Here is a 22,306-nt window from a genome sequence, read left to right as displayed (position 1 = left end):
CAGCGCTTAACATCAAGGGGAGTAGGCCATGTTTTTTGGTAAAAAATCCTTTGATGGGCACGAAAGAAGAACCTCCGTCGCCCCGAGACTGGTCTTAATTAGCTGTAAATTTTTGAGAACCAGCTCGACACCGTCCCAAAAATGTCTCAATTTGGGACAATCCCAAAATATGTGTGTATGATGCCCTCCAGGATTAAGGCATCTCCAACAAGCATCATTATCAGCAAGACCCCTCCGAAAGAGCTTCGCGGGAGTCCAATGCCACCTGGTCAAAATTTTATAAGAGTTTTCTTGCAAAAGAACACACCTGGAGAATCCCCGTGCACTAGATAGCATCCTAGATACTTGTTCCCCTGTAAACGCAACATTAAGTTCCATCTCCCAGGAGTAAATAAATGAGGGCTTAAAATGTACCCCTGGAGAGATCAGATGTGAGTAAATACGAGACAAGATTTTTAGCCGTGGAAGCGGGAGTTTAATCATAATATCTAACCAGGACCAGTTCGATTTGATCGGGAATTTCTTCCTAAACTGCATGAGCGTGCGTCGAATATGCTGGCACTGGAGAAAGTTAGTTGGTTGACTTGTTGCATTTGATGGCCAAGATCCTCCCTGTAATATTTTATTACCGTAAAAGCTATTCAATGTATCTCTAGGGAGGGTAAACCACAGATTATAGGGATCCTGAAAATCAGAATCCAATAAAAACGGTATCGAGCTAATCGGCGTAAATGTCGAAGGGAAAGTGCCCTCCGGTAACTCCCCCAACATCAATCTCCTGGTACGTAATGTAGTAGATGTTATCTCATCCAGTCTAAGGGTAGCCGGTGGTTTAGCCCTAGTCCATAAATAAGGCAAGCCCCTCGGACCCAACAAAGTCAGATCCTTCAGCGCAAGACACTACCTTTAACCATCTGCCAAGGTGAATTGCTTTATAATATACCAAGGGGTCTGGAACTCCCAATCCACCAGAAGAGACTGGGTAAGTAAGAAGCCTATAAGGCAACCTAGCCGGTTTAGATTTCCAGATGAATTTTCCTATCAGTGACTTTAATGACCCCCAAAAGGTCAGGGGTATCTGAATCGGCACCATATTCATGGTATACAAAATGATGGGCATAATATATGCCTTAAATACATTTATGCGACCCAACCAAGATAAAGTAGGTAGGTTATATTTATGCATCAGGTTAGTAACTTTCTTCAATAAGGGAACGAAATTACTTTGAAATAAGTTAGTAGGATCCCTAGTTATAAATATTCCTAAGTATTTGATAGAATCTTTAGCCCAAGAGAAGGGAGTCTGAGTACGAAGAGTGGAAAGTTGGGGATACGGGAGAGTGATATTTAACGCTTCAGATTTAGCTAGATTAATTTTAAAATTGGAGAGGGAGCCAAATTGTTGAAAAATTTGAAGGATGATCGGGAATGCCTGAGGTGGATTGGATATGAGGAAAAGCAAATCATCTGCGAAAGCTAGCGTTTTAAACGTCCCCGCGCCCACCGTCAACCCCTCTATATGTTGTTCTTGTCGGATACGTTGTATCAAAGTTTCTATAACCAAAATGAACAGAGAAGGGGACAAAGGGCATCCCTGCCTAGTCCCGTTGTGAATCTCCAAACTTTTAGATAAGGTGCCGTTTATCCTGACCCTGGCCGTCGGTTGGAAGTAGAGAGAATGGACTGCTGCTATATACCGAGGAGGAAAGCCAAACTTAATCAACACCTGCTCCATAAATCTCCAGCACACTCTGTCAAAGGCCTTCTCGGCATCAGTTGACAAGAGTACCAAGGGGACCTGTCGGGTTTTAGCAAACATTATGGACTGTATGACCCTGGTGGAGTTATCTTTACCTTCCCTCCCCCTCACAAAGCCCGCCTGATCCGCATGAATTAATTTGGGTAAAAAATTACCTATTCTGCCCGCTAGTATTTTAGCCCACAGTTTTATGTCCGCATTAAGTAATGAAATTGGTCTATAGCTGGCGCACAGGTTTGGGTCCTTACCCTCCTTCGGGAGAACCGTAATATATGCCTCTAATGATTGCTTAGGGGGAAGCTGGCCTTTCAAATAGGAGTTAAACAAGGTCACCAATTGAGGTAAGAGTGATTTTATAAACTTTTTGTAATATATAATGGGGAGACCATCCGGGCCCGGAGCCTTTCCATTTGGAATGGTAGAAAGAGTATCCAAAATTTCTTTAGGGGTAACTGGAGCGGTCAACAAAGCCTGGCCCTCCGGGGTTATTTTAGGTAAAACTAGTGGAGTCAGGAATTCTCTAATTTTTTCTATAGCTATTATTGGGTCTCGCATGCTATCTGGTACATTTAGATTATATAAGTTATCATAAAAGGATCTAAACTCCTCGGCAATATCAGCAGTCTCGAAAATTGAGGAGCCATCCAGAGACCTGAGTTGTCTAACAAACGTCCTTTCTTGCTGCTTTTTAAGCAATGAAGACATAAGCTTGCTACTTTTATTGCCATGAAGATAGAACCTCTGTTTACATCTCATGTAGGTTTTGGCCGATTGGATATTCAAAAGATTTTTTAGCGAATTTCTTAGGTCCGTTAGTTCAGTTAGTGTCTTAGTTACTTGAGATCTCTTATGTAATCTTTCCAAAGAACTAATTTGATGTAAAATAGACACAACCTGTTTTGTCCTTTCTTTTTTGAGATAGGAACTCAAAGCTATAAACTCTCCTCTCATAACCGCTTTATGTGATTCCCACACCACAGGAGTAGGTGGGCCAGAGTGCAAATTTGTCTGAAAAAAGAAGTCCAGAGTGTCAGTCAGTCTCGTAATATGGGAATCTGAATCTAATAATGTCTCATTAAGCGACCAAGACCCGGCTGGTCGCGGAAGGGTTTTTATGCCCATATCGAGGAAAATAGGAGCATGGTCCGATAGTGTGATGACGTCTATGGTCACGTTTTTGACTAATGAGAGGTTGGTTGTCTGTGTCAATATATAATCAATTCTATGGTAGCTACCACACGGATGGGAATAAAAAGTGTAGTCTCTGTCCGAAGGAGAGAGTGTCCTCCAGGGGTCTATCAAATGCAACTTCTGGAAAGAAAGGTGTAATTTTCTCAGTGCCTTTTGGGAAAGGGCAGACTTACCCATGGAAGTATCTAAAGATGGATTGAGTGGGACATTAAAGTCTCCCCCCATCAGCAGTAAACCTTCAGTAAATAGTTTTAAAGTATCCATCGTCCTGCACAACCAACCAACCTGACCCTTGTTTGGGGCATAGAGGTTACATAAGGTAACTTTGGTATTAGCAATAAGGCCCTTCAGTATAATATACCTTCCTTCAGAATCTGAAAGGCAGTCATGCAAGACAAAAGGAACACCTTTTTTAATAGCAATACTCACTCCTCTAGATGCCGACCCCCCTGTACTATGATACCAGGTTGGGTAACGAGATCTGGACATGTCTGGTACTCTCCCCGCTTTAAAATGTGTCTCCTGTAGAAAGATCACACTAGCCTTTTTTGTATGCAAAAGGTTCAGTATCTGATTTCTCTTACACGGGGAGCGTAACCCCTTTACATTATACGAAGCCACTATTATAGAGGCAAATTTTTCCGTGTCACCCATAGTAAGTTAGATGTAACAAAAGAAAAAATAAATAATAAAGTGTCACATGCCGACAGACCACAAAAAAGACAAAATACAAGGTGAAATAACAGTAACCGATAAATAACAATAACCATCTACCTGCCAGTGGCAGGAGCAGGGGGACCAACGTACCCCCCATGACAGATCAGGGAATCACATCCCCAACACACGAGTAGCACACATTAGCTTGTATAGCAATCAAATGAAAGTGTCAACACCTAGGCAGGCGTCAATCAAGGCAAACACAAGTGAACCAAGCCATTGTAAAATGAAACCAAGAAACTACTGAGTCCAAATGTAAGAAAATGCGACTAGACCCAGTTATGCAATATTCAGGGGGGCATCTCTCTTCTTGCCTCAGATTTCCCTCGCTTAGGGGGATGCGTCTCTTCACTGAGGCCCACTCCCCCTGACCTCCTGTATAAGCGTTGATAGGAGGAGGTGTGCGAAGATCCATATCCAAAGGTAGCCAAGAGGGGATATCAATAGAAGCAATGCCAAAAGTGTCCCATATTTTGCTTAAGTCGACAGGACTTCTCACTGTTACTTGCTTGCCGTCTCCATTTACCGATATTCCAAACGGAAACAGCCATTTATAGAGAATTTTACGCGAGCGTAGTATTTCCAATAAGGGTCTCAGGATTCTTCTCTTTGCAAGGGTCGACGGCGCAATGTCCTGGTAGAGTTGTATGGCAGATCCTTCGTAAGCGAGATTTTTAGCATCCCTTGCAGCAGACAGAATAACATTGGTGTCCACATAACTCAACAAGCCGCAGATCACATCCCTCGGGGGTTCAGAGGACTTAGGCCTGGGTCTGAGCGATCTATGGACCCTCTCAATCACAATTTGGTCGCATTTTTCTTGTGGAATTAGAAGGGCAAAGATTTCTTTCGTGGATTTTTCCAATATTTCTGTAGAAACACTTTCAGACAATCCCTTAATCCTTATATTTTTTCTGCGGCTTCTATTCTCTTGATCTTCCAAGGCCAGAAGAGAGTTATTAAGCTGTTCTCTGTGGTATTCCAAATGGTCCCTCATGGCATTAGAGTGGCTAATAAGAGAGGACTGAGATGCTTCAAGGGACTCCACTCTGTTACCAATATGTGACAAATCAGCTCTCATACCGGATATCTCTGTAACCAAAGGTTTTAATGCTTGGGTCAGAAGTTTTTTAAATACTGATCTAGAGATCTTCCCAGAGTTTGAGTGGGTAATGTCACTGTCTGAGACATCTTCACTTGAGTCAGAGTCCTCGACCCGTTCCTCTACCTCAACATTAGTGTGTAGCTTTTTTGGTGTGGGCCTAGCCGACCCTGATTTATTTTTCAAAAATTTCTCCATTTCGCCTTGCCTGCCTCGATGTGCCCCAGTATCCAGCGATTTTGCACGCTCTTTATTAGATTTGACCATAATGTTAAATTGAAGCGTGCATTTAAAGTCACCACTCGTGCATTTAGGGAAAGTCTATTAATACATGTTCATGGATGAAAAAGACCTCATGCTTCTTAAAGGGTGGAGCGCTGGCATCAGTAAATAAGGCCTTGATATGGTGCCCTATATATATTGTTTCTTACTGCTGTAGTGTGGGGTCAGGCAGGTCCCAGCGTCTCCGGAAAGGGGGAGCAGCACCTCCAAATCACCAGTCACTATACACAGCAAGGAGCGCCCGACCCAGCCACCAGGAGCACTCAGCACTGCGGTCACCCTCTGATCACCAGCCAGGCTTCTGTGTCCAGCTCACCTCCCTCTCCTCCGGTAAGCAGACCTTCTCCTTTCTTTCTGTAGCGGTCAGCGGTCTCCCCTCTAACATAGGCTGTGGCCCTCCACCTCCTCCAACGGCTCTCCGCAGTCTTCTGGCCCACGCTGCTCAGGAAGAAGCAGGAAGACGCGGCAAAGATGGCGCCCGTCCACCTCCGGCGCCAGGATCTGTTCCCCGCGGCCGCTCTCCTCCCCGAGAGCCGCGGTTTCCTCCACTGAAACCTCCACCGCTCTCTCCTGGTCCAATTCTCTCTGGGGGGCACACCAAAGCCCCCGTTAGGGTCAAAATAGGGCTCCCTCCGTGGCTGGCAGCGGGAGCAACAGCGACACACGTCCTCCCCACAAGCGATCCAGGCCACTCCCCAAAGTGTTCATATTTTTATATGTTTTATGTTGTTTGTGCGTTGTATCAGTTTTTAATGAGTCAAGCTAATTAGTGCACTGGTGTGTTCACTGGATAGACAACTTGAAATACGGTAAGTTATTTCCTAAGACTAAGTATCATCAGTAATGGCTCGCAGACACCTGAAACACGTTGATGCGTGTCATGTAAAGTTGTATCACTAATTTCATATGTCCTCCAAATATTTTATGTGAATAAAATAATCACAGTTTTTGTAGGAGGAGTGTCCTCATTTCTGCACTTTCCCTGCCTTGACAAGGCACTTCTCGTCTCCAAACACCCTTAAGATGCAGTCATGGTGAGCTGTATTCTATTCTCTTTCTATGAACTCTGAGCTTTCGTTCCAACCATAAATTGTCTATTGGATTCAGGTCAGGTAATTGTACATCCTTCCTTCAATTATATGAAGTTTGCAAGTGCTGTATGCTGATAACAGCCCCACATCATGATGTTCCCAAGTCCAAACTTCACTGTTGGTATTATGTTTTGGTGTAATATGCAGTACTGTTTGGCCTCCAAACATGGTGTGTATTATGGCATCCCAAAGAGTTCAATTTTGGTCTCATCTGACCAGACTATATTCTCTCAGAATATCATAGGCTTGTTTAAACGTTGTTGAGAAAACTATAAGCACACTTGAACATGTTTTTTGTTCTGCAATGGGGTCTTGGGTGGTGAGCATGCATACAGGCCATGGAGGCTGATTGCATTACTTATTGTTTTCTTTCGAACAATTGTACCTGCTGATTCCAGGTCTTTCTGTAGCCCTCCACGGGTCGTCTTTGGCTCTTGGACAACTCTTTTTATAAATATTTTCACTCCTCTGTTTGAAATCTTGCGAGGAGCAACTGGTTGTGGCCAGTTTATGATGAAATTATGTTCTTTACAGTTATGGCCCCAACTGTGCTCACTGGAGCCTTCAGTAATTTAGAAATTCTTCTGTAACTAATGCCATTAGTATGTTTTACAACAATAAAGTTTCAAAGGTCTTGAGACAGCTCACTGATTTTACCCATCATGAAATGTTTTTTGAGTCTTACCTTGGTAATGAGACACCTTTTTATAGGCCATCAGCTGATATTATTTTTCAGTAAGTGGCAAGATTGCTTTCTAATTACTGATAGATTTAGACTGGTGTTATGACTTTTCATGGCTTTTCATGGCTCCTTCATGTATTTAATACTTTTTCCCTGTTTCATTTTTCATTATCTATGGCTTGTTATATTTGCTTATGTGGTTTGGATGTGTTGTTACTGACAACTGGTGACAATTTAATGTCAATAGCACCTTTACAAATATACAGTAATTAATTAGAAAATCGGTGACATCATCATGTTCAATACTTTTTCACTCTCTGCATGTTAGTGTATGGCATACCAATGCATAATATTATTTTTAATATTTATTTATATAGCGCCATTGAGTCCATGGTGCTGTACATGAGAAGGGGTTACTTACAAATTACAGATATCACTTACAGTAAACAAACTAACAATCAGACTGATCTAGAGGGGAGACAGGACCCTGCCCTTTCGGGCTTACATTCTACAGGATGGTGGGGAAGGAGACAGTAGGTTGGGGGGTTGCAGCAGCTCCAGTGATGGTGAGGCGGTAGCTCCAGTAGTGGTGAGGGGGCAGCGGGGATCATTGCAGGCTGTAGGCTTTCCTGAAGAGATGGGTTTTCAGCTTCCGTCTGAAGGATCCGAGTGTGGTTGATAGCCGGACATGTTGGGGCAAAGAAATCCAGAGGATGGGGGCTATTCGGGAGAAGTCTTGGAGGCGGTTGGGTGAGGAGCGAATAAGTGTGGAGGCGAGAAGGAGGTCATGGGAGGATCGGAGATTACGTGAGGGAAGATATCGGGAGATTAATTCAGAGATATATGGAGGAGACAGGTTATAGATGGCCTTGTAGGTCAGTATTAGTAATTTGAATTGGATATGCTTAGGGAATGGAAGCCAGTGAAGAAATTTGCAGTGGGGAGAAGCGGAGGAGTAGCGAGTATCTTCTGCATATACCTTGAGAGATTTTTCCAATGGATACTCAACTGTACATAGAAAACAGCATTGTGAGCATAGCTTAAAGGGGTGTTTTCCGAGACTTTTGAGTTGTTTGGCTGTGGAGCTAAGTACTGGAAATTAGTTTCTACCAGCTTGTTCTATGCTGCGACAATGTGTTCCTGCTCAGGCAATGATTCTCTAGCTTCATTTGATCTCACATCAACCTACCCACTCTTTCATTTCCAGCCTGTTCGGTCAGTGGGACATTACTACGACATCATGCTGATTGTCAGCCAGCTCCCCACAGTTGGGCAGTGAGGGTCTGGCTGTCAATCAGCATGACATTGGCCGTGATTGAGCAGAGTGGAGGAAAAAATGCTACTCTGTCGGTGCCAGTGAAAGCAGGAAAATCGGCAGCAGTAGCCCTTGACTGCTTTGAACTGGAAGAGATTAGTGCAGGGTAGAACAAGCAGGTAGTTAGCACCTACTGTTTTATTTGTATACTTTAAATATCTTATACATCATAACCATACTGCTGCATATTTGTTACTGATCGTGATCCCACGTGTAGCAACTTTGCATCCTAGCATTTTTATTTTGGCTGAAGAGAAGGGTCACCATTATTAAAAAATATATATACAGTATATACATAATATATATATATATATATATATATATATATATGTATATATAAAGCTGAGTATATGTATGTGTGTATGTGTATGTATCAAGCCATGCCCACTCCACATAGCCCTGGCCACTGGCGAGTGGAGAGCAGGTTTGCAGAGGAAAAGTGCGGGATGCGGGTGGAGAGCGGAGCTGTGAGGGAGAGAGCGGGACCCGGATGGAGAGCAGGGCTGCAGAGGGATAGAGCAGGATGGCGCATGGAGAGCGGGGCTATGGAGGGAGGGAGCGGGGCTGCGGAGGGAGAGAGCATGGCTGTGGAGGGAGAGCGGGACAAGGATGGAGAGCGGGGGCTGTGGAGGGATAGAATGGGACAGCGCATGGAGAGTGGAGTTGCGGAGGGAGAGAGCAGAACGGCAGGTGGAGAGCGGGGCTGCGGGAGGAAAGAGTGTGATGGTGGGTGGAGAGCGGGGCTGTTAAGGGAGAGAACGGGACATGGGTGGAGAGCTGGGCTGCGGAGGGAGAAAGCGGGATGGCCAGTGGAGAGTGGGACAGTGAGTGGAGAGCAGGGCTGTGGAGGGAGAGAGCGGGACGGTCAGTGGAGAGTGGGGCAGCAGAGGGAGAGAGCAAGGTTGTGGAGGGAGAATGTGGGACGGCGATTGGAGAGTGGGGCTGCGGAAGGAGAGAGCGTGACGGTGGATGGAGAGCTGGGCTGCGGAGGGAGACAGTGGGGATGCGGAGCAAAAGCAGGGCTGCTGAGGGAGAGCACGGGATGGCCAGTAGAGACAAGGGCTGCTGAGGGAGAGAGCAGGGCTGTAGAGGGAGAATGCGGGATGGCGATTGGAGAGTGGGGCTGCAGAAGGAGAGAGCGTGATGGAGGAGAGAGAGCTGGGCTGCGGAGGGAGACAGCGGGGCTGCGGAGTGAAAGTGGGGCTGCTGAGGAAGAGCACGGGATTGCCAGTGGAAAGCTGGGCTTTGGAGGGAGAGCGGGACGGCGAGTGGAGAGAGGAGCTGCGGAGGGAGAGAGTTGGACAGCGAGTGGAGAGCAGGGCTGCGGAGTGAGAGAGTGGGACGGTATATATCCCCTGTGGCTTATCCTACTATACATCCTCTGTGGATGATACTATTATGCTATATATCCCCTGTGGCTGATACTAAAAGGAGGAGTGAGAAGTGCAGGAGGAGGCTGTGTAGAAAGCAGAAGCATGAAGTATATCAGTACTTGGGTAATCATTTAGTTAATTTGTGTTGCAAATCTGTAATGTTGAATATATGATGTAAAATGTTTTTATGTGCAATATAATCATTATAAGTTGTTATAATGATTATATTGCACATAAAAACATTTAGTTACTATGCCCAGGCTGATGGGTGTCTCAATATGGAAACTGCTGTGGTACCAGCCTCTTGTGAGGTACCACCAGTGGAACACCGTCGCACCACACACACACACACACACACACACACACACACACACACACACACTGTATATGCCGTACGCACCACACACACAAACACAAACTGTATATGCCGTACGCACCACACACACACACTGTATACGCCGTACACACCACACACACACACTCTCTGTATATGCAGTACACACCACACACACACTGTATATGCCGTACACAGCCTCTTGCACAGTACCACTAGAGGAACACCGTCATGAACACGCCACAGCTGGGATCAGCCAAATGATTCACTGACCACCGCCATCTTTGTACAGGAGGAGCGCATGCACAGTTTTAATGTGACCGCTGCTATCTGTCTGCACAAAGACGGAGGCGGTCTGATTTACTGCGCCTGTGCGAATTCGGCACAGGTGCAGTGAATCATTCGGCTGATCCCGGCGGCAGTTGCGCGATGTGTCTACAGGCAGAGGAAGCCGGTCACATTAAAGGGGTTTTCCCACGAATGAAAGTTCATTTTAAAAATTGTCTGTGTCTGACCGTGTACGGAGAATACCACATCTCCTGGGCAGGGGAGGAAGCAAAAGACAATACTGACATTACAGTAGGGGATCACAGAGGATTTTTTTGTGAGGTAAAATATTTCACTGACTGTTTTTAAACATTATTTTACCTCACAAAATCTATTCTCGGCTATCTCCTGCTGTCAGTATTGTCTTTTGCTTCCTCTTCTGCCCAGGAGCTGTGGTATATTCTGTACAGGTCAGACACATATGTGACATGAGAGGAGAAGATAGCAGATGGGGGAGAGAGAAAGCACACAGGGGTGAGAGAGACAGAGCACAAGGGGGAGACAGCTCAAACGGAACAGCACATGAGGAGAGAACACAGCACAGGAAGGAGAGAGACAGCAGACAAGGGGGATAGCACATGTGGTAGACAAGTCAAAGAAGAGAGCACAGATGGGAGAAGTCAGCACATGGGGAACGAGAGAGTGGATAGGTGGGTGAGCACATGGGGGAAGAGATTCTCAACACTGCAAAACCTGCCCCCATCGTGATTTTACTGCCCTACCGATGTGATATCATTGGGCCTCCATCTAGTATATATATAAAGGCCATGTGCCTCTACAAAATATGATGGGACCAGGGAATCTAAGTGGAATCATGTCCCAATAGCAAACACCTGTAACTGGCTGATGTATTCAGGTGACGTGTGCACGCATCTAAAATGGAACAATGAAGCGGGCTCAAAATATTATTTTGAACTCCATACAAAGTTTAGTAGGTAAACGCTTGTATTTAAATTTCAGGATTAGAAAGGTTTCTCCTTTGGTTTAACGTGCATAATCCTGATGACATGTTTAAAGTAGTTTGGACACAGGATATACACTTATTTAATTTTCACAGTATTGGTAATACAGTCAGTGTATACACTGAGTCCAAGGGGCTGTTATAGTCAGTGACTGACAGTATTCAATGTCAGACTGAATGCAGTTTTACAGTAGCTGTCAGTCACAGAGGAAGATGACCACCCATTGGAATTATATGGATACTAGCTGAAGAGCCTGGCGTTGCCCAGGCATAGTACCTAACTGTGGGTCCCGCTGTCTTCCTTAACATCCCCACTCTCCACCCACCGTCCCGTTCTATCCCTCCACAGCCGCGCTCTACATCCATGTCTCTGTGTCCCTCCACAGCCCCGCTCTCTTCTTCCACAGCCTCGGTCTCTTCGTCCACAGCCTGCTCTCCCGCTCACTCCCTCCACAGCTCCGTTCTCTTCCTTCACAGCCCTGCTCTCCCCATCCACAGCCCCGTTCTCTTCCTTCACAGCCCTGCTCTCCCGCTCTCTCTGTCCACAGCACTGTTCTCTTCCTTCACAGCCCTGCTTTCCCCATCCTCAGCCCCGTTCTCTTCCTTCACAGCCCTGCTCTCCCGCTCTCTCTGTCCACAGCCCCATTCTCTTCCTTCACAGCCCTGCTCTCCTGCTCTCTCCCTCTACAGCCCTGCTGTCTTCCTTCCTCCACAGCCCTGCTCTCCATGCATCACACGCAGTGACATCGGGACCAGGAGAGAGATGCGCAGATTGTTCGTTCGGCCGGAGTGGGCGGAGCAGGGTGGAGTGGGCGGAGCTAGAGCGAGCTGCAGTGCATGTGATTGGGCGGCCTGCGAGGGGCATGGCCTAGCGCGGGCCACCGGAGTGGGCGGAGCTTGCCGGAGTGGACAGAGCTAGTGCGGAGCTGCAGCGTGTGTGATTGAGTGGCCTGCGGGGGGCATGGCCTAGTGCTCTAGTAGGCCGCAGTAGAAGCAGGGGACTAAATTTAGGCCGGGAAGCTGCAGGGGAGAGGGGGGATAGCGCAGTTGGCGACGGGGAGTGCCGACTGACCCGGAACAGGGCTGGGAGGGTGCCGGCACTATTCGGCCCCTGTCCTGAAAACTGTATCCGTCCTCAGCCCTGCTCTCCAACCGCGTCCCACTCTGCTGCTTCGTGATTGGTTTGTGTCCCACTCTGCTGCTTCGTGATTGGTTGGTGATACACACACACATTCAGATTTATATATAGAGATGAGCACCAGAGATAGCAATTAAAAAATTCAAGTTATGCTGTATCTTTTCCAACAAACCTATATATCATTGTGCTCAGCTTCTCATTCTTTTTTATCATTCTGTCCGCAGATAGGACTATCTGCACAATGTGACAGCTTTTCCTTAACGTGGACTTCTTTAAACACAATTTATAATGATACAAGGATGGTAATATGCAAGATATAATGCATTGGATAAAACTGAACCAGATGTTACGATGAGCCTTTTTTCCACCACAGAAAAATGATTTCTGTCAAATAAATGCAAACTGATGGCAAAATTAAATCTGATGAAGAGACACTAACCCATTCACGACATGTGCCGTAGTAGTACTACACATATTGTGTCTCTCCCTTTGATGTGGGCTCCGGCGCTGAGCCCACATCTTTTCCAGCACGTCAGTTGTTTTGAACAGCTGACGTGTGCCTGGAACAGCCGCGGAGATCCACTCACAACTGTTAACCCGTTAAATGTCGCTTTCAAACTCTGACATAGGCATTTAACCCTCGCTTCCAGCAATGGCACTGGAAGTCCGCCCATCCGTGATCCCTGTCACATGATCGTGGGTCACCGATAGGTCGGCATGACCACCAGAGGTCTATTGCAGACCTCTATGGTTGTCAATGCCAGATTGCTATGAGCGCTGCCCCGTGATTAGCGCTCATAGCAAATCAATTCTGCTACATACAGGTGATCTGATCATCCCCTGTATGTAGCAGAGCCGACTGGGATATGGCAGCTTCTAGTCTCCCATGGAGACTACTGCTGCATGCCAAAAATAAAAAAAAGTTTTAAAAAATATTTAAAAAAATAAAAAAATATAAACATTCAAATCACCCTTCTTCCACCCCATTCAAAATAAAACAATAAAAAAATCAAACATACACATATTTGCTATCACAGCGTCCAAAATCACCCGATTTATCAATATAAAAAAAGAATTAACCTGATCGCTAAACGGCATAATGAGAAAATAATTCAAAACGCCAGAATTGAAATGCAATAATGGGCGATTAAAAGGTTGTATCTGCACCAAAATGGTAACATTAAATTAAAACATCAGCTCAGCACGTAAAAAATAAGCCCTCACCCAACCCGAGGTCATGAAAGATGGAGAGGCTACGGGTATCGGAAAATGATGCATTTTTTTTTAACAAACTTTGGATTTTTTTTCACCACTTACATAGAAAAAGAACCTAGACATGTTTGGTGTCTATGAACTATGTAATGACCTGAAGAATCATAACGTCAGGTCAGTTTTAGCATTTGGTGCACATGGTAAAAAAACCCCAATAAAATAGTTGTAGAATTGCACTTTTCTTTTGCAATTTCACCGCACTTGTAATTTTATTTCTGTTTTTCTGTACATAATATGGTAAAACAAATGGTGTCATTCAAAAGTACAACTTGTCCTGCAAAAAACAAGCCCTCACATGGTCATATTGACAGAAAAATAAAAAAAGTTATGGCTCTGGAAAGAAGGGGAGCCATAATCACAAAAGCAAAAACTAAAAAGGGCTGTGGCGTGAAGGGGTTAACCTCTTCACTCCCAAGCTATTTTTCATGTTTCGGTTTCACTTTAGCCTCCCCTTCTTCTTAGAGTCATTCGACCATTTATTATTCTGTCACATAGTGTACTGGAAAGCAGGAAAAAAATTCCAAGTGCAGTGAAATTGCAAAAAAAGTACAATTCCACAATTTTTTTTGCTTTGTTTTTTATTTACCATGTTCAATATATGGTAAAACTAACCTGCCAAAATGATATCTGAGGTCAGTACGACAAGGTAAATATCAAACATGCATAGGTTTTATTTAAGTGGCAAAAGATATTCAGAAAGAGTGTGCAAAGCAGTAATCAAAGCAAAAGGTGGCTACTTTGAAGAGCCTAGAATATAAGACATATTTTCAGTTGTTTCACACTTTTTTGTTAATTATATAATTCCATATGTGTTAGTTCTTAGTTTTGATGCCTTCAGAGTGAATCTACAATTTTCATAGTCATGAAAATAAAGAAAACTCTTTGAATGAGAAGATGTGTCCAAATTTTTGGTCTATACTGTATGTATATAAAGTAATAAAACATCTTTTAAGAAGTTCTGCCTCCTCTGCTTTACTGACTGCCTCTTGGTTCAGGCAAAGGAACTGTCATTCAAGTATGAAGAGGTGGCAATGGAGAATAGAGAATAGATCTAGAGAGACAGAGGGTTCAGGTCTACAGGCTCATTTTCATATAAATTTAATCCCATATTTCTCACTGAAGAAGGAATGGACTAGTCATGTAAAGGTATTGCTGGACTTGTCTTTGAAAGAGCTGCAAACACATATAAATAGTTTTGGGGTTGAAATCCTGCTCAGAGATTCTTTTTAACTTTTGCATCAGGACCTATGAGGCTTTGCATATACCGTCTCTTCTGGTAGTAGGTCAAAAATGATTTATGAAGATACAGTTTGCAAAATTCCAGCTCCTTGGATAAAATTCAGAATTTATCTTGATTAACCCCTTAACCCACGGAGGTATGTTCGTTTTTGCATTTTCGTTTTTTGCCCCCCTTCTTCCCAGAGCCATAACTTTTTTATTTTTTGGTCAATATGGTAATGTAAGGGCTTGTTTTTTGTGGGACAAGTTGTTCTTTTGAACAACACCATTGGTTTTAATATATTGTGTACTGGAAAATGGGAAAAAATACCAAGTGTGGTGAAATTGAAAAAAAAGGGCAATCCCACAGTAGTTTTTTTTTTTACCATGTTCAATAAATGCTAAAACTGACCTGCCATTATGATTCTCCAGGTCATTATGAGTTCATAGACACCAAACATGTCTAGGTTCTTTTTTAACTAAATGGTGACAAAAATTCAAAAGTTTGTTAAAACAAATTGCTCCATTTTTCATGATTTCGGGTTCAGTGAAGGCTTATTTTTTGCACGCTGAGCTGATGTTTTTAGTGATACCATTTTGGTACAGATACAATCTTTTGATCGCCCGTTATTGCATTTTAATGCAATGTTGAGACAACATAAAAAATGTAATTCTGGTGTTTTGACTTTTTTCTCATTACGCCATTTAGCGATCGGGTTAATTCATTTTTTTTATATTGATAGATCGGGCGATTCTGAACTTGACGATATCAAATATGTGTAAGTTTGATTTTTTTTATGTTTCATTTTGATTGGGGCGTAGGGGGGTGATTTGAACTTTTATATTTTTTTGTTTAATATTTTTTAAATCATTTTCTTTTAGTGTTGGCATGCTTCAATAGTCTCCATGGGAGACTAGAAGCTGCCATAAACCGATCGGTTCTGGTACATACAAGCGATGATCAGATCTCCTGTACAGTATGTAGCAGAATTGCTCGCTTGCTATGAGCGCTGACCACCGGGCGGCGCTCATAGCAATCCAGCAGTGACAACCATAGAGGTCTGCTGGAGACCTCTGGTTGTCATGCCGACCTATCAGTGACCCGTGATCACGTGACAGGGCTCACCAATGGGTGGGATTTCCAGCGCCCTTGCTGGAAGCGCGACTTAAATGCCGCTGTCAGAGATTGACGCCCGATGTCGGAAAGGGGTTAAAACATTTTCTGACAAGCTCCTGAGCTGCACTCATTCAGGGGAGATACAGGGGAAATAAATTCTAAATTTTACCCAAGGAGCTGGAATTTTGCAACTTTATCTTCATTTGTATCCACGTTGGGACAAGACGGATTTCTGTGCACCTTCAATAGCTGTTTGGTTAGCTGACTATTTTCCGCTATACCATTTTAATAATTATTTATGTCAATATAAACATTGAGTGCTACTTCATAATGCCTCATTCAGATATCAGTTTTTTTGATATACAAGAAAAACGGAATTTCGTCAGTAATTTTCAACAGATTTTTTAACTGATGAGAACAAAAAGCTTCCATATCTTCTCTTAGCGAGCGAAAAATGGACATCACTTGGATGGCATGCTATAGTCATATATGAATTGTGTTTTTTTATGATTCTTTATAATTTTGTCAGTGTGTTTGCAAAAATTGTTAGCTGTCTGTCATTTTTGCATAATTTGGCCAGAATAAAAATAAAAACTGGTTGACAACCCAGGAGTCAACCGATATAAGGGTTTTTCTGTGAGGCTCAATGTATTATGTTTAAATATCTTGGTGTTAAGAAAGATATTACTTACATGTGTTTTCATGCCTTCTGATAAAAGTCTGCAGTCACTCTATGTGACTGTAGACTTCTGAATCCTGACAGCATGCAGTGTGCTCTTATTGCCAGTAAAAATGGGCAGTCAAATGACCACAAGTATGTGATTTGTATAAATGTAGTCTGGTGCTGGCTAGATGTACTCGCCTTCTCTTAGTTCACTTGTATTAAGAGTAGCCAGGCATGTCTAGTTGGAATGTGGCTAGAAGTATGCAAATTGCATATTTGTAGTCATGTGACCACTCGCTTTCAACAGACAATAAGTAGAGTGACTGTAGATGTTTAGCAGAAGGCCAGACTAGAAGACCAAACCTCTTTAAATGACAGCAAATACTTTTTTAATAATGTGCTGTCTAGAGGGAACTTTGAACATTTCTTCGGCTCTGTTGGGCAGTTGCAAATAAATGCCTGTGCTGTGCAAACTGTTTGTATTTTGTCATAATAATACACATACAGTATATAACTACTTGGCTGCCACATCTTACTTTGTTTTCTATATTTACAGGAAATGTTGCTTTTGGTCAGAAGAGCAAACCACAGGGAAAAGTCAGTTGCAACAATCTTATGGTTACAAGCAGCCCCATGATGGTCCAGAGACTGGGTCCAATATCCCCTCCAGCAAATCAAGCAGCAACAGCATGCCATCAGATCAGCCACAGCTTACAAAGGAATCTGAACCTTCAGCACTTAGCTATACCTCCATCTGATACAAGGTCCCTAACTTACTACTTTGTTGTTTTTTATGTAAAGACGTGAAGAGGTAGTTTATACCTATCAAAACCAACACCAACCTCACAAGCTATCACTGATAAAGATTTTTTTCAATCTCGGCTGTTCATGGCGGAGATGGTTAATATCAGTTAGCCAGGTGTTGGCTGCAGGAGCAATGGAAACAGGAAAACTACTTTGTATAATGTTTGATGTGGATTTTGAAGTGGATCTACTTCAAAATCCCCTTAAATAAAACCCTGTGTCAGCATACTGTAACAGTGTGTAAAACCGTTCTTAATGTAAATATCTTCTATCTCAGTAGTTTTGCTCAATAGTTGGGATAACTGTTCATTAAAAGGGTTTATCCAGGGCTATTTTTTAACTATGGACCTAAAAACTACTGTTCTGCCCTGTGACCGCTCCTGCCGGTGATTCAGCAGCTCTGTTGGCGGGACATGACTGCAAACTTCATGCTGATTAGTCATGCCCCATCAACAGAGAAGAGCAGAAGTGAAGCCGCTGTTCTGTTGATGTGACATCGGTGGAAGCCGCTGAAACACCTGTAATAGTACTCTGTGACCACTCTGTTCTGGCAGAGATCTGCACCAGGCACAAAAGGGAGGTAGGTAGGTAGCAACTATCTATTTGTTAATTTTTAGGCCCATTGTAAAAAAATAGTTTTGAATAAACCCTTTAATAATTTTTGAGATCTGTAGTACTGACACAAACTTTATTACTGTCTTCAGTAACATTTAGGTCTTTAACAATACTTCAGCAAGTTTATTTGCACATATAATACTTACTCACCAGCATGTTTCATCATAGTTCATTTACACCTTACATTTGAACTTTAAATCATTAACAACTGTGCCAAGTGACCGCCTGTCTATCAGTTCAGTGCATGTGTGGACAGGAAGTCAGTCTCTGACTTCTTATGAACTGCAGGATGATGTTATCATGATTTTTCACCTAACAAGTCTCTCATAGATGGTCTCAGACCCCTTTCTCCCAATTTTTCCCATTTGTTTCTCTCTTTGTCTAAAACACAGATGAAGATATTATTCCTATTATATATAAGAGAGCAGTGAGATAATTGATGATTTCTTGCAATAATTAGCTGCAATTATAAAACTTCTCTGTCTTACACTTTCTTTATTGTTCGTCATTTCTGTATGCTGAATCCCCAGTATTTTCTCTGTGATACAGCTTTAACCTGTTTTGCATGCCTCCTGTTTCTAAAAACTGACAGGGAGAAACCTATCACTAGCAGGAAACAGAGGTGATGTAAAAAGTTGTATCACATAGAATACAATGAGTATCTGTAGTATAAAGCTGCTTCACTTAGGATTACATTCAACTACATAGTGCAAAGGGACAGCAGTTCTGTCATTGATTTATCACTTTTTCAGCATTCATCAGGATTTAGAGCAAATCAAACTGATGAGACTCCACTTTAAAGCCAGAGGTATCATGAGAACTAAAGACTTAGGTTTGCCAATTTTTAAAGGCACTTTTCTCCCTTTGACTGTCACGGAGTGACTGACCAGTGCGACACGACTCAACATTGGTCGTTCATTAAACAGCAAACAAACAAAGGAAGACCGGGACACAATTACAATGGTAGGCCCAGCAATAGGGAATGGGGAAATGGACACCTCCTGCACTCTCCTGAGGATGTGCCCTGCCCTTACTAGCGTCCCTATACAGGTTCTTTCAACCTGTCGCCGAGCAGGATATCTTAGCCTTCGCTTGCCCTGCACCTATCCCTAACTAGGGAATTGGCAATTGAGGACACAGGTCCGACCGCTGCACTAATACAACACAAGGTAAGCATAGACAGACAGTAAATGGAACAGGGTAACAAAAATAAACACTGAGCTTTCTGCTGTAAAGCACCGCACAGCAGGATCACGACACCAGATACACCATAAATAGCTGAGGCACCACCGCTCCTAGCAAGCTCCTTCTCCACGTGGTCGCTGCAGAATGACCTCTAACACCGACGGTCAGCTGATGCATCAGTTGACCTTGTAAAGGATGGTAGGAGTGGTCACTACCTGCATCAGCAAATTCAGCAGCAATGTAATTACACCAGCGGCCACCGAGGGGAAAACTTATATTAACCCCCGATGGCCTGAAAGGAAAAAAGTTTTAATGTGAGAATCCAGATCTGTCACGGATCAAAAAATGGATCGTGACATTGACTTGTGGTATTCGCTACCATTGTTTTGCATCAAATGCTATAAAATTGCGCACATGGTTCATGAATTTTATGCAAAGTAAATAATGATATTTATTTTTGTTTTCAACTTATTTGCAACTGTTTAGCACAAAAAGTCTGAGAAGTGGGGACTTGAGTACATTTGTGACTAATTTTGCGACTTTTTGAAAAGTTGCAATTTAGTAATCAGGCGAAAACATCTGGACACCTCCAAACCCTGCCCACACTGGTAAATATAAAAAACAGGCAAACACATAAGGCACAAACAAAAAAAAGGCACAGGGCACTAAAAACTGGAGAAATATAGATGGAATGCAATAAAGTCTGAAATGGCGCTTTAACTAAACAATAATATACAAGGCAAAAGAAAGAACCTGTAGATTATTCTTTAACAGTGGCCTAAGCAGCTCTATATTGCCAAAATACATGTAGTGACAATCAAGTACAAGTCATTTGGTGTTTAGGGTACTTTCCTGAGAAAAGCCATATAAAAATACACACCAGTAACTGACATAACTGTTATTGCCTAGTTCACATTATTAAAAATATCATATTGTTTTGTGCCATTATTGTGTAATATGTTGGAAATAATTTGATTATATAATATTGAGGTATTAAAAGATTTGCTTATGCAATTTATATTCAAAAGTATAGCAATGCAAAAGAAGAGTTTTTTTTCTTATGCCCTGATGTTCTGATTCTGTTATTCTAGTATACGGTACATGCACTAAATCTCATATAATGATTAAATCTCAGTTTCTCTGGAATAGTCTAGCATTTTCCTATAGTATTTAAATATACTAATTATTTAAAAGAGTTGTCTATTACTTTTATATTGAAGACCTATTCTTAGGAAAGGTCATCAATATCACATCGAGGAGGGTACAGCAACCTGCACCCGTGCTGATCAGTTGTTTCTGCTATCATAGATCAGATATGATCTTTTGTGGAGCGGAACAGCACAGCTCCATCAAATGTACATTGGCCGCAGAGGAGCTCTACAAGTCCAGTCTTATTACGGTAATTTGAATAGAGATGGATGTGCAGTACCAGACTGCAATAGTCCCACTGCCACCTCCCTACCACTGGAGATGCTGCAATTCCTTGGCCTACTGTCTCCTTATACATTACCAAGTACATTGTAATCCCATCAAGAAAGGGTCCTCTCCCTTCTGTACTAGTCTGTCAATGCTACTTTTTCATTGTAATTTATAAATGTATTTCGTATGTAAGCCCTATTCATATGCACAGCACCATGAAATCAATGGTGCTTTATAAATAACTAAATAATAAAAGGCCATCTATATAAAAGTACTGGGCAACCCTTTAAAAGATACAACTCTTTATAAATCTTTGTCAGTAACCACTTTATTAACCCCTTCACTACCAAGGGTGGTTTGCACGTTAACTACCGGGCCAATTTTTACAATTCTGACCACTGTCCCTTTATGAGGTCATAACTCTGAAACGCTTCCGTGGATCCCGGTGATTCTGACATTGTTTTCTCGTGACATATTGTACTTCATGTTAGTGGTAAAATTTCATTCATATAACTTGCGTTTATTTATGAGAAAAATGGAAATTTGGCGAAAATTTTGAAAATTACGCAATTTTCCAACTTTGAATTGTTATGCCCTTAAATCACAGAGATATGGCACACAAAAAAGTTAATAAGTAACATTTGCCACATGTTTACTTTACATCAGCACAATTTTGGAACCAAAATTTTTATTTGTTAGTAAGATATAAGGGTTAAAAGTTGACCAGCGATCTCTCATTTTTGCACAGAAGTTTATAATGTACAACGGTACAATTAAAAAATCAAAATCATTATTTTTTCCACAAAATGATCTTTTCACCCCCAATTTTTATTTTCCCAAGGGTAACAGGACCCTAAAAGTTATTGTGCAATTTGTCCTGAGTACGCTGATACCCCATATGTGGGTGTAAATGACTATTTGGGCACATGGCAGAGCTCGGAAAGCAAGCAGCGCCATTTGACTTTTTTGGCTGGAATTGAGATCGGACACCATGTCGCGATTGGAAAGCCCCTGATGTATCAAAACAGTGGAAACCCCCCACAAATGACCCCATTTTGGAAACTAGACCCCCCAAGGAACTTATCTAGATGTGTGGTGAGAACTTTGAACCCCCAAGTGCTTCACAGAAGTTTTTAACGCCCAGGCGTGAAAATAACAAAAAAATTTTTTTCCACAAAAATGATATTTTTGCCCCAAAATTTTTATTTTCCTAAGGGCAACAGGAGAAATAGGACCCCAAAAGTTGTTTTGCAAATTGTCCTGAGTAGGCTGATACCCCATATGAGGGGGTAAAACACTGTTTGTGTGCATGGCAGAGCTTGGAAGGGAAGGAGCACCATTTGACTTTTTCAACGCAGAATTGGCTGGAATTGAGATCAGATGCCATGTTGCGTTTGGAGAGCACCTGATGTGCGCAAATAGTGGAAACCCCCAATTCTAACCCTAACCCTAACCCTAGCCCTAACCCTAGCCCTAACCCTAATGGGAAAATGGAAATAAATACATTTTTTAAATTTTATTATTTTTCCCTAACTTAGGCTAGTTTCACACTTGCTTTTTTTTGCAGCGCGTTTTTCCCGCAAAAAAACGCATTGAAAAAACGCATACATAAGCATACAACTGCTGCGTTTTTTTCAAGCATTTTTATGAGCATGCATGAAAAAAACGCAGCGTTTTTATGCGTCTGTATGCGTTTTTAGTGCGTTTTTACCGCGTTTGCGTTTTTTTCCAACATTTTTA

At 42.6% G+C, this 22,306-nt stretch overlaps 1 protein-coding gene across 1 annotated transcript in view; it reads left to right on the top strand.

The window, feature by feature from the left end:
• Window positions 1-22,306, top strand: part of GLIS3 (GLIS family zinc finger 3) — a 607,612-nt gene that overhangs the window by 169,367 nt on the left and 415,939 nt on the right. The window contains exon 3 of the mRNA XM_073542616.1: window positions 17,100-17,307. Within this exon, the coding sequence (XP_073398717.1) occupies window positions 17,100-17,307 (208 nt within the window). The remainder of the gene's footprint in view (window positions 1-17,099; window positions 17,308-22,306) is intronic.

This window comes from Dendrobates tinctorius, unplaced genomic scaffold (assembly GCF_039654945.1).
Source record: "Dendrobates tinctorius isolate UK_male_01 unplaced genomic scaffold, ASM3965494v1 ptg000128l, whole genome shotgun sequence".
Classification (NCBI taxonomy): domain Eukaryota; kingdom Metazoa; phylum Chordata; class Amphibia; order Anura; family Dendrobatidae; genus Dendrobates; species Dendrobates tinctorius.
The sequence above is the reverse complement of the archived record's forward strand: the minus strand, read 5'-3'. Positions and strand labels throughout refer to the sequence as shown.